The sequence below is a fragment of the Amphiura filiformis genome, chromosome 4 (assembly GCF_039555335.1).
Source record: "Amphiura filiformis chromosome 4, Afil_fr2py, whole genome shotgun sequence".
NCBI lineage: Eukaryota > Metazoa > Echinodermata > Ophiuroidea > Amphilepidida > Amphiuridae > Amphiura > Amphiura filiformis.
The window spans coordinates 64,241,619-64,254,711 of NC_092631.1; the positions used below are offsets into that span (position 1 = coordinate 64,241,619).

At 37.2% G+C, this 13,093-nt stretch overlaps 1 protein-coding gene across 1 annotated transcript in view; it reads right to left on the minus strand.

Annotated features, from left to right (window-relative positions):
* LOC140151191 (uncharacterized) overlaps nt 1-13,093 on the minus strand; it is a 35,040-nt gene extending 21,947 nt beyond the window's left edge. The window contains exons 1-9 of the mRNA XM_072173442.1: nt 12,931-13,093; nt 9,853-10,008; nt 8,996-9,197; nt 8,061-8,217; nt 6,844-7,004; nt 5,406-5,588; nt 4,544-4,698; nt 3,149-3,274; nt 1,839-2,014 (exon numbers count right to left, since the gene is read on the minus strand). Coding sequence (XP_072029543.1) covers nt 1,839-2,014; nt 3,149-3,274; nt 4,544-4,698; nt 5,406-5,588; nt 6,844-7,004; nt 8,061-8,217; nt 8,996-9,197; nt 9,853-10,008; nt 12,931-12,981 — 1,367 coding nt within the window. The 5' untranslated portion in view covers nt 12,982-13,093. The remainder of the gene's footprint in view (nt 1-1,838; nt 2,015-3,148; nt 3,275-4,543; nt 4,699-5,405; nt 5,589-6,843; nt 7,005-8,060; nt 8,218-8,995; nt 9,198-9,852; nt 10,009-12,930) is intronic.

Consider the following 13,093-nt stretch of genomic DNA (forward strand, 5'->3'; position numbering starts at 1 on the left):
GAACTTCTTCTACTTATATACTGTTACTCATCAAAGCTTGTTCAGCATCTGGACCAGTAGGATATTAATCATTTGGTTTTAAAAATCCTTTTTCAGAACACATATTGGACTCATAACAGACCCCAGATCTCTCCCCCTTTTATACTTTCCGTTTTGAATTACGAAGCGATGTGAGTGCTTTTACACAGTTGCCCCACATATGTACAAACAAACCACCTTAAGCATGTGTATATGATCTACAGAATTATACTCTGATCAGCTTGTAATAGGCAGGACATCGTTATAACATCGTGAATTAATATAGAATGGCGTACATACAGCTGGGAGCAGAACCTACACAAACTGCATATTCTGTGACCGATGCTCGCTTTTGGTGATTTTACACAGCCGTAAGTTGGACTTTATTGACTCCTGCAGTAACAAAAACTAAATAATATTCGCCTATTACTAGCTGATCATAGTATAGGTTATCTCACAGGATTCAATATTGCACCCAGTGAAACAAGCACCTGTCAAACGTTACGTAAAAGAAAGTATATGGAAACATTCAATGAGCTAAACATGCATGTTATCTACTAAAGTGACTATGCAAAATAATTTACAAACAAAAACAAAAAGCGGTAGATTGCAGTTTGTATTTATTGCTAGTTTCTTTTTTTGAAAATATATACATACATATAGATATTTATAAAGCGCATTTATAAAAGGAGAGAAAGAATGAAAAAAAGAAAAAGAAACGGAAGGAACAAGAAAGAAGCGAACTAAAGCTAACAGAAAATATACACATGTTAATCTTCAGTTAATAATGATCAAATATATATAATTGTTGGATTTGCTGTCATGATTCTATGTTTGTCAATATTGTCATGGCCGAAACCCAATGCACCTCATTATATATATAAATCTTCTTTGTTATACTCTACCAGCCAATTTATTGTTCTGTTAGCATGCTCTCTACTATAGGGCCTTTCGAGATCCACAGCCTCATCTCCCCACTTTTCTCAAAAAAAGTTGAGATTTTTATATCCCTGGATACCTCTGGCTACAAAATGTTTATGTACCAAACATTTCTTGCAGATTAATTCGCTTAGCAAAAATGTCGCCAAATTTGGTCTATGGAGCAGTGTAATACAAATAATCATGCATAACTCGCAAAGGCAAAATTGGAATAAACTGAAATTTTGGGTATAATTTACTATAAAGTTTTTTCGTGGATATCTACTGAAAAATGTCATAAAAAGAGGATGCTAGGATCACGAAATACTCCTTAAATCAACATCGGAAACGTTCAGAAAACCATGCCACCCACACCAGGTACGTATGCATCATAATACTCTTGTGTGAAAGTGCTCAACAGTGACATAATTTCTCAAAACGCAACCATGGCAACTAGCGTAAGTGCTGCACCCATCAGCTGCCTGTTGACCCAAAATTATAAACTGGGTCATCAGAAACAAACGGTTGTCTTCGGTATACTTCAATTTGAAAAAGTCTATTAAACCTATACTGTTTCAACCTAGAAGTACAATCCAAATCTGTGGCATCGGGGGTCGATGCTTTGCACCACACACACTGTGTGTTAAAAAACGCAACGCATAAAGAGCGTGGTGCGCTCGGCAAGTACAAATCGTGCAGCAGTTGACGCGCCAAAGAAGCATTTACACACGCGTTGCACTGAAATAATTATTCTCATACCTCCAGTTTCCGAGGTTTATTTACTTTGTACTTCTGAGTTGACGGACTATAGCTACAAGCCATGCATATACTCTGCTGCTATTTTCTTTGGTTTGGCATGTGGCTCTGAATGTTATTAAATTTTACTAAGTATGATGTATCACCTGTTATTTTGTTTCACAAACTTGGCGACAAAGAAGCCAATAGTGTCCATGTTATACTTAGGTACACTGGATGTTGTCATGATGATTGATGGGTCAAATCGCTGAAGGAGTTTTAGCTGGGTGTCAGTCAGGGAGAGATCTGGTGATGACATACCTGAACCTCCCAAATGCGGAATCTGAAAAACAAAATAAAAGTTCACAGACCATTATGAAATGGATCACATAATAGTGACTACTCCCAATCTCATAATTAAATTTGGATATTTGTGAGATTTTTTGAACTGGCAGGTGAGACAAATATCCCTATCTGGAAAAAGGAGGGAGAACTTTTAGGAGAGATTTGATCTCACCACAAAATTAGAGAAGGAGAACCGGGACTCAACCGCCATCTTGATACAGCCATGGAGCAAAAATTGGGGTATTCGGTTTCCCTTGGAATGTGCTTGTGGCATTTGTTGCCATGCAAGCACGACATGGATGATGGATGCATTTGAGAGACGCACTTGATGCGACCTTCATGCGAGTACCAATACGCTTCAGATGAGATGCAGAATTGTTTGCATTCATCTCCGCGCACCGTCGGCAAGGACCCGAATACCCCAAATTTTCTCCCTATAGTTGAAGGCGCAATTGTACATGGCGTTATAGGGAGTCTCGGATCTTCTTCTCTAATTCTGTGATCTCGCTCATATCAAAAGTCAAAGCCTGAAATAATTATGTTCACAGAGTTGATTCCCAAGTCCTTCATTCATTCCATTTGCAGTGCACTAATCGCAAACTTGCTCTGAACAGTTCAAATCGCCAATAATTTAATACCGTGATAATATCATGCTTTACAGTAATGTTCATTTGATGAAACTAGAGTTTCACTTGATTTGCTTAATCAAATAAAGCAATTTTGAAATATGAACAAAAGCTTCATTCAAGCTCATTACTGCTGAACAAGTTGCCTAACAGTTTCCAGTTGGAGTACTTTGTCACTACCCAACCACTGACTGAGTGCTAGCAGGCTTATGTATTAGTGAACGGAACTGAATCTTCATTTAATCATCATTAAAGGTAATGTGAATGCACACGGAACTAACTGAATGAAGGAATTTTCTGCTGTGAAAATGTCTTTAATATAATTGAAGACCGAATTAAAAAGACTAGTTTGCGTATGACGTCCTGGTAACCAGACCACAAATGCTGTACTGCACAGGTCAGCAACCAATCATGCTGCGCCTTTGCCCTAACTTCAGACACAAACTAGTCTTTTTAATTCGGTATTCAATTATAGTCTACACAACTATAACCTGTTGTATACCAACCTGAGGTGCAAGTTGCATGTCTGGAAATGTGTTCAAGGCCCATTGCACTAGTCCTTCATTCTCCTCTGTTGTAATGGTACATGTGCTGTATACAAGAACTCCACCTGGTTTTAACAATTCAACAGCCTGTAAGGAATAACAAGAAAATAACTCAAAGTTGAATGGACATAATCTGAATGAGACACGCTAAACTTTGACTTGGGCAGAAATTTGCACTAATCTGTGTCCTTCTTACAGCTAATAAATTTTTACATTTCTTTCATTGGTTTTCCTCCTTTTTTACTTAAATTGATGATTAGTGGCTGAAAAATAAATAATAGTGAGTTCTGTATGAGTTTGATCAATTATTAAAAATAAGGAGCACTGTGTTTTACTGTTTAAGTCATAAGAAACTAAAGATCTGCAAATTGGGAATATGGGTAGTTTGATAATGTGTCTCATTCTCCCCAGACTGTGTCTGTATGTTGCTGGACAAAAAATTTCTTTAATTCTTACCACTAATTTCCCTGACCCTTTTTCATAAGCTGTACAAAAAAAACTTGGCAATACAAACACACTAATGAACAGGTCCTTGCACAGATTTATCCAAAAGAAAAACACAAGCGGCAGTACTGCAAGAGGCAGTGCAGGAAATCTTGCTAAAGTTTATTCGGATTATAAAAGCCAAAAAAAAAAGAAGAAGATTCATAACATCCACATATTGATATAGAATGGCGTGCACGCAGTAAGGCGCATCACTTACACTAGTTGCATGTTGCATAATACATGACTGATGCACGCTTATGTGAATTTACGCGAGCGTGAGTAGGGACTTTATTGATGCGCGCAGTAACAAAAACCAAATAATGTTTCCCTATGATAAGCCAAACAAACTTTAGAACCCTGTTGCTGGGAAAAACACAAGGCACCCAAGGTAGAGGATGTCCATGAACATCATGGGAATCAAACACGAGATACTGGACGGGAATGGCCACTTACACTGCAACTCATCTGTCTGCACAACACAGATGCAAATGGAGGCTCATTACAACACTGATGCAAATGGCTGCAGCTCACCCCAGGATGAGGATGGTACCTGAGTGAGTGAGTAATGTATAATGCAAAGAGCATTTTTGTCTTTACCAAAGAGGTTATTCAAGGAGAGGTTGCATTCCACCACAAAATGCCTCATATGGTGAGAAAAATTAGTTTTTGAACCAAACTGCAATTTTAAGTGTGTAATTGTTAGTGGTATCTGTCAATTAATGTTATAAATAATTTTGGGCCTTTGCTAAAAAAAACCCACATAGCATGAGCACCAATAATGGAGTTCAAACTCTCCTAACTTAATCTCTTTGTTCTTTATTCTGAATATAAAGAAATGTTCCTTAATCTTGGGAAGTAGTCGGCACTTACTGTCGCAAAGAGTTTGCGTTGATACGGTGGATAAGACTGTAAATCTTTGAGTGTGATGTTATTCTTGATCTGTGGTCTTTGACCTAATCCACTACATGGTGCATCTAATAAAATCCTATCAAATGTACCTGGTGGGTAAGGTGGGTTCCATGTTCCTGCAATGCAAATTAAACATTTAATTTAACGTTTGAGACCTGTTTCCACAAAATGAGAGGAAAGATACCAATCTTTAGTTATGTGTTACGTCCAAACTATAGATAATCTCTGGATCATAAGCTTTTTTATGATATTACTTGCCAGAATTGCTACCTCCCTTCACTTGGTGTTCAAAAGTCAATATTTTATAGAAGAATTTGTGTGTTTTCTATTGCTTTATGACAAGTTCAATGGACTATATAATATCCTTTTCTTCCCTGGCAACTTTGGTTTTTTTTGTGATCACAGGTCTCAATTACCTGTTTGCTTTTGTTTTTAGTTAGAAACCAAACATTTCATGGGCACTATTTTGTCCCCACTTTTCACTTTTTGTACAAAATGTCTTTTGTTTATTGCTCATTGTTTTTGCCTATAACTTCAAATTCAATAACCGATATATTAGCCACAGTTGATAATATCATCACATGCTATTTATACCCAGTAGCATAGCTTTATAGTTCAGCGTGTTCTGAGTTAGCTTAGCGTTACTTGGTGCGTGTACATATTTTACGAACCCGCTAAAAACCCACTAATTGCCCCTGATCAACATGCTGCATAAGAAACCATGCTAAGCCAACACAGCACACGCTGAATGTCAAAGCTAGTGCCGGTGACTGGAGGTAGATAGACTATAGAGAAGTCATACACACAATATAGGCCTACCTACCTTCTACAAGTTGTGCATGAGGCTTACATGATTTTGTTGAATCATAGGCATAACTTTTCACCATATCTAGTTTGAGTTTAGCTGCATTCTCTTGTATTCTTTTAATTTTGCCAGCTGATTTGTCTAATGCTACAAGGACACCAGTGTTCTGCATTAAGGTAGCTAGATGGGTAGTCTTACCACCTGTAAATATAAAGAAATCTTTGGTAACAAATGGGTGTGGCAAATGCTTCATAGTAGGCTTGTTCAGACGGTCGCAAAGAAAGTCAATTTACTGTCAACAGTAACTACATTCGAAAGTAAACTTAACAGAAGTGTCCGTCTAAAAGCACTTGCAAGTTACTTTCGACGATTTTACATGCAAGATGTCTAACACATGTAACTTGCTACTTTCAAAATTCTAGGGCCATGTAACCATGCAAGTAAGCATGACCTTTATGTGGACTGGATGATCCAATCCTATTTTGATTGTGCATAATTTACCAATGAAGATCACATGCTTATTTGTGAGATGGCTTACAAGTACGTCCTGTGTGGACATACTTGCAAGTAGAGTTATTTAATTGCTGGGTCGAAAGTAAGTACTTTCAAAAGTAGGCTACCGTCTAAACACACCTACTTTGAGGCAAAATTATGGAAAAAAGATGATGCCTTACAAAATTTACAAAATTTAAAGATTTTTTATTCTGAAGGTTTTTACTTCCAAAATACACCATTGGTTTATAAATCAAAAATCCTATTTATGTACTTTTGAATCCAAGAAGTACGTCCTCTGTGCCTTCATAATCATAAAATATAAAAAAAAAAAGTGTCCTTTTGGTGGAGGAACTGCTGACATTAACAACACTATAATACTGAATTACCAGTAAAAGTCAGCAGTGAAATAAGTAAGCAAAGGACAAACCCAATGAAGTCGTTATAAAGCCTAGGATTGGATTAGCAGATTGGGGTTCTTAACTTTGGGGTACAAAATTATGTTCTTAATTTTTTATCCTGTTCTTTTACTATCTCATGGTCAGGATGCTACAGTAAGCTTTTCAAACCCATGTATGAGCATGTTCCATCAAGACACAAAACTACAATGCAAAAAACAAAACAAAAAGCAAAGAAGTGAAACCAAATGAAACTCGAAAACGGATGAAACAGCAAATGTATGTAAATATCACAAACAAGTAATAAGCGCACAAACCGAAAAAGACTGATAAAAAATACATAACTACATCCTTTGGAAAGTTCCTCCACACTTTTTGACGATGTTGCATATGTGTATACAGGAGTGGGATCCTGATTGATGATTTATCCACATCATGATATATTCAGCCAAGTAGCATCACCTGACCCTGGCATGACCGAGTTCTTTTCATGTGATTAACATGGTGCACACATCATCAAGTGTGAAGGACCTTGTTGAGAACTATTAGCAAAGAAAGTCGCATACCTGGAGCAGCACACATATCAAGCACCATATCACCAGGCTGAGGGCTGACCACATGACCAGCAACTATTGAAGGTAGATTCTGCAGAAAGATTCTGTCTGTCAGTACTGAGTTAAGAGACGGGCAATCAAATATGGGCTCTGTCATCTTGATAGCTACACCACTGAAAGAAATCACATGGATAGATACATACAGATTAGTTGGGGTAGGATTAGAATTAGCATTGACAACAATTTAAAAAAAAATGTATGAGGTTGGTAATTTGCTTGCCTACAGTACTGTTAAATTCAAAGAAAATAAGAGATCTATGAAACAGCAAGATTTGGAAGGCTGGCTGAGAGTAATAGGTACAGGTAGAGGGGCCTATTTTTACACAGGCCACGGCTTGTATTTTGTATTCCACTTGTGTCATACTTCTTTCATACCATGCTTACCCAGTCTTTCACAGAGTATATCTGTGTCTTGTTGCCTACTTGCTGGGCCTGAAATACCAGGGCAAAATTGACCACAATTTGTGATGTGCCTCCTCCTTTTGGGGCAGTTTCAGACCAAAAGAAAAGAAACGTTTTTAAGGCATTTAAATGTGCTTTGTGCCCATCTATCCAAGTGGCTCTATCTGCAAGTGGATTAGTGTGACACCTTTACAATTTTCCTCACTACACCACCAACTCTTAAAATGATTCTTCTAAAATCATGCCCATTCTGCATCTGCAGGCATGAATTATGATAATTGTTCAGTGTATACTTACCCCGGGGGGGGGGGGGACCTCAAGTTTGGTTTTGGTCGGGCCGGGCCGCTGAGAATTTGAAAGTGGATCCATAAATATACCAATTTTTCAAGAAATTTTGACCCATTTATATACCAAAAGTCAAAATTTTCGGCCAAATTTAACCCAAATTGTCTTAGTTTTTACAAATTTTGGGAAAATTTTGGGAAAATTTTGAAAATTTTGGCTAGATTAAGGAAAAATTGGGCTATTCTCCGCAAAAATTGAGAAAATTTTGAAAAAAAGAACCCATTAATATACCAAAATAGGCTTTGAAAAAGGGGTCATTGATATACCAAAAGGCTGAAAATGCTACCCATATTTGCGGCACGTCCCCGTATGGTCATTTGTACTGAGAACCCCCGGATACTTACCTGAATCTCGCCAGATGCGCATTTGAGAATCATTATACACACAAAGGAATTGAGACTTGATTTAAGCTACTCACTAACCTTGGTTTTTCTGTCTCTACAAACAGCTGTGACCTGCTCATGAGTGCCTTCCCATTGCCAAGAAACATCTTCTCTCCTGTAAATGCTTGTGTATATCCTCTTCTACACTGACCACATAAGTCCCCATACACGGCTACAGTGTCACCAACCTGCATGACTGAGTGAGAAGAAATGGTGACCGTTTTAAATGGAGGTTAGGGATCTTAATTTGCTTGTCATCTTTCATGATAGGATAGAGGATCTGTCAGTCATAGAGACAAGGTGAGTCAGTCCCCTTCTGGATGTACACACAAATAAAGTATTACTTGTTCAACCCAAACTATTGCTTGTATGCAGTGTTCGAAATATGCCTCAAAAATTTACAGGCCAGCCGCAGCCGGGCTTACTCTTAAAAAGTTACCGGCCAGCCGTGCCGGCAACTAGATGCCAGGCAGAAAAGTTACCGGCCAGGCCAAAAAGTTACAGGCCAATGGCCGGCTGACCGGCCCTATTTCGAACGCTGTTTGTATGGGGATATGGTTAATTTTTTTATCCATGCAATACATGGCCTCTATGCTTCAACAAGCTGAACTGATTTTTTCGGAGTCAACAAAGTTGCCCAGATAGTGGTTGGCGGATTGGTTGAATTACATCATTGAACTTGTTGCTCTTGCAGGAATATACTGTGGTGTTTGGCATGCTATTGACTGTATTGTGTATTAGACCTATTAGCACTAAAATTTTATCTCAGTTTTCTAATATATCACAAAACAATTCAAATTTTCACTTTTTGTTACAAATGGCAGAAACAGGTATCTATGAATACCCACCCCATTACTCCTTTTGTCATCACCTTTGAAATTTCATATTGCTAAATGCTGCTGCTGCTGCTGATGATGATCCAAAATATGAATCAAATAAATATCTTAATGACTGAAAGAAACAAAGGCACTCACCTGCTGGTGCACCCATAACTCCTGGTGCAAATATATCAGCTCCCCTAAGGACTGCTACTGCACACAGTGAATCAACTATCACCTCACTAGATACAGGGATCACATCATTACTATCTACATTCTGGCTTGGTATAATGAGTGTGTCAGATAATTCATTATGTTCCTCTACAGTTGGTACTGAATGTTTCCTGTTTTCATATTGCTGTAAATTTAAATTAAAAAAAAGGTTGCTTTCACTTGATTAGAAGAATCATAATTCATGTAGAAAATTTTTTTAAGAGTAAAACAAATTGATAACAAATAAAGTCATAAATATTGATTGATCGAACTCAATCAATCAACCAATCAAATAATTCATCAATCAAGAATGTCACAAAACATGGACCACTTTGCCAAGCCAATCAATGAGTTGAAGCACCTTAAAGCAGTATGCAGACTTTTTATTGGACATACAATATTGTATGTAACATATCTACGTTATTTAATTTATTGCCATTCTATTTCCAGTAATGTTTAAGTTCTAACAAATGTTTGATGACGTAAAATCGATAATATATTTCTACCAGATATTACCGTATATGTAACATATTATCGATTTTACGCCATCAAACATTCGTTAGAACTTAAACATTACTGGAAATAGAATGGCAATAGATTAAATAACGTAGATATGTTACATACAATATTGTACGTCTAATACTCGGAGTCTGCATACTGCTTTAATGATCAAAGCTTCGATAGTACTGCACAGTCTGCTAATTTTTAGGTTTTCTATTGTTAATTTAAAATGTGTCAAGTTTTGCAAGACAAATTGCCAGTTTATGATACCAACCATTTCAGCATGTATACATTCATACCTTTGAAAGAACTTGCTGTAGTTGTTGCTTCACCTCTTGTCTGTCATAGTAAAGAGTATTCACTCTTAGCACTGTATAGGCTGGTGGACGACTCAGGATTGTCAGCAATTCTTCCAATGATTTGGAGGAAGATTTTGAAGTTGAAAGATGACATTTCTTTAGAGGAAAAAAGAAAGATAAAAACAAATTCAGTGCTGCATTATTATTATTATTGCACATTTATAATTATTTTATATAAATTCTGCGAAATTTTACAAGGGAACAACCCAAAAGTATGACGAAGTCCGATAAACGAAAGTCCTTTTGTTACAAGGCTAATCCCCTCCCCTCTAAAGTGTCAAATATTGAAAATTCCAACCCGTATTCAATACAGAGCTGTCGCTGTGATGGATGGGGTTGTGGAGGGGTGCGACAATGCTAGGATACCGATCACAGTGATGGAAGAAACAAATATTCTATTTTATTTTAAATATTTTTCTTCATACTTTTTTGGCACAGAACAAAAATAGGACTTGCTGGATTTTCAAATAAAAAAGAACCAAAGTGTGGTACAGTTGCTATAAGGGGGTACTACACCCCTGCCAAATTTTGTGCCTATTTTTGCATTTTTCTCAAAAATTATAGTGCATTGGGGACAAGTAAGATATGTATATTATAGGGGCAAGGACTACAACTACTGCACTGGAAATTTTATTTCAGCATAGACAACAGTTGTGGAGAAAAGCAGTATTCAGACTTTTTATTGTACGTACAATATTGTATGCAACATATCTACGTTGTTTAATCTATTGCCATTCTATTTCCAGTAATGTTTAAGTTCTAACGAATGTTTGATGACGTAAAATCGATAATATATTTCTACTAGATATTACATGTAACATATTATCGATTTTTCGTCATCAAACATTCGTTAGAACTTAAACATTACTGGAAATAGAATGGCAATAGATTAAATAACGAGATATGTTGCATACAATATTGTACGCATAATACTGGAGTCTGTGGAGCGCTTTACAGTCAAAAATGAGGGAAAACCAATATTTGATCAATAAATCAATAACTACTTGCTTTGAGTTGCTGAATTTTCAGTACAGTAGTTGTAGTCCTTGCCCCTATACATATCTAACTTGTCACCAATGTGCTATAATTTTTGAGAAAAATCCAAAAATAGGCACAAAATTGGCCAGGGGTGTAGTACCCCCTTAAAAGATGAACTTACAACTTGCAGGCTGCGAGTACTGCACTAAATCATTTTAAAGCAACCACTGTAAAATGTCAATATCGTTCTTCAGAAAATAATACTGAAGAAATTATATTATTAAATCCTTAAAAAAAGATCAACTTTGACCGATGGTTTAACTACTTTTTTACAAACGTAATTGGACTTTTTGACCCTCCCTCCCTAATGAAAGAACTTCCGTTTATTACTTCATCATACGTTTTGGTTGTTCCCTATGGCAACATTGTTTTCAATACAATTCTTTGACTGTTAGCTATAGTATACCACTTTTCATTTGAAATTATGTGTTTTGAAAATACAAATACACAATGCCTTTTGTGGATTAGCTATTAAAGTAACTGAAGGACATTGCACATGGTTGACTGAATTATAAACACATACTGGTAATAAAATACATATAAATAAACAAAAATCATAAAAAACATAAAAAATTCCAACCCTCACTGAGCATAGTGCAATTTTGTACAAAAAACCTATCTGTTCACTCACTGATTGTTTGCGGGTTTGATGAGTGTAGTTTGTTTTGGTCTTGGACACCCTGGCAGTTTCTTTTTGGTGTTCATTAAGTCATGTTTCAAATTTGCGGCCCGTTTCACCGACATAGGAATGTTTACAGTTCACGCATGGTATCTCGTATAGGCCTACACAATCGGTTGTGCTGAGAGGATCGATTTTATCTTTAGGATGGACAAGCATTTTGCGGAGGGTGGTGTTTGGTTTCATAGCCGTAGCTGTTCCGGAAGATTCTGTTGGCTTTCTCTGCGAGTCCCTCTACGTACAGGATCACAACAAGTCCCTTGGTCTGATTTTTACTGTCTTTCTTGGTGTTAGCAGTCAAGTTAGCTCAATCGATAAGGCGTTCGATTGATATGCGAGAGGTTGCGGGTTCGAACCCTGGCGGTGCCTAGTACGCTCACGTGGAAAAATTGAGTTAGCTTGAAATTCCCCTGGACAAGGAACTCACTGCTAATTTGTCTCGTTGTAACCCGCATTTAAACTCGGGAGCTGATCCTGGTTTGCGATGGATATTTGTGGAATGTCTAGAAGCGCTCTTGAAGCAGCAAAGTCCCTGATTTGTTGTTTAATGGTTTGTGGAATGATGTGGGGCCGTAGTGGTCAGCGACAACCTGTAAAGTGTGCTGAGGCTTGTGGATCAACGCCTAGGCGTTGTGCCTGTGCGTAGCGCACTATAAATCACTGCGCTTTTTTTTTTTTTTTTTTTTTTTTTTTAGGCTTGCTCTGTTTTTTTACCATTTTTTCTTTGACTTGTTTGAACGTCCAACCCGGGTAACCACAGCGCCCAGGCGCTTGTTTGATCCTTTCTTCTTCCTGCTTCCTATCCTCCTCTTCAGTAACAATACTATTCATTCTATCTAGTAGAGTACGGACTACACCAAGTTTATGGTGAATGGGGTGGTGACCGAGACTCGAAGTTGGTCAGTGGGTGACCTAGCTTCCTGTAAACCAACAACTTCACTGAGCCATATGCTTTCCGTACAATTAAAGTAAGGATCGACAACGATCATTCTGATGATGCCTACCGTGATAGGCGAAAACCTATAGTGAGTTCAATTTTTGGTTTTGTTCCAATGAAATCTGTTATAATCACATAATTATAATGTTTATGTTATCAACAAACCTGATGAATTTATTTTAGTGATATTGTGACTCTTCCCTAAATATATCAGTATATTTGACAAAAACCTAACACCCATTAACACACGTGAGGTAAGCTTAAATAGTTTATGCATGATTTACCACCGTGGGGGTTAAGTTGCTCTCGGTTTCAATCAAAATATCAAATTCGATGTGACACGTTTAACATACAAAATACTTACTTTCAAATGGTTGTTTACCTCTTCTCTAAAAATGTTGAGAGAATCTGACATGATCTTTTCTTTAACCGTTGCAAATTGCAATCGCAAGTTAATGTTTTCTTTTTGGTTCAGGGCGCTGACATCGTCTCGGTTTCCTTTTTCAGCAGATGCACCAGCATCAATA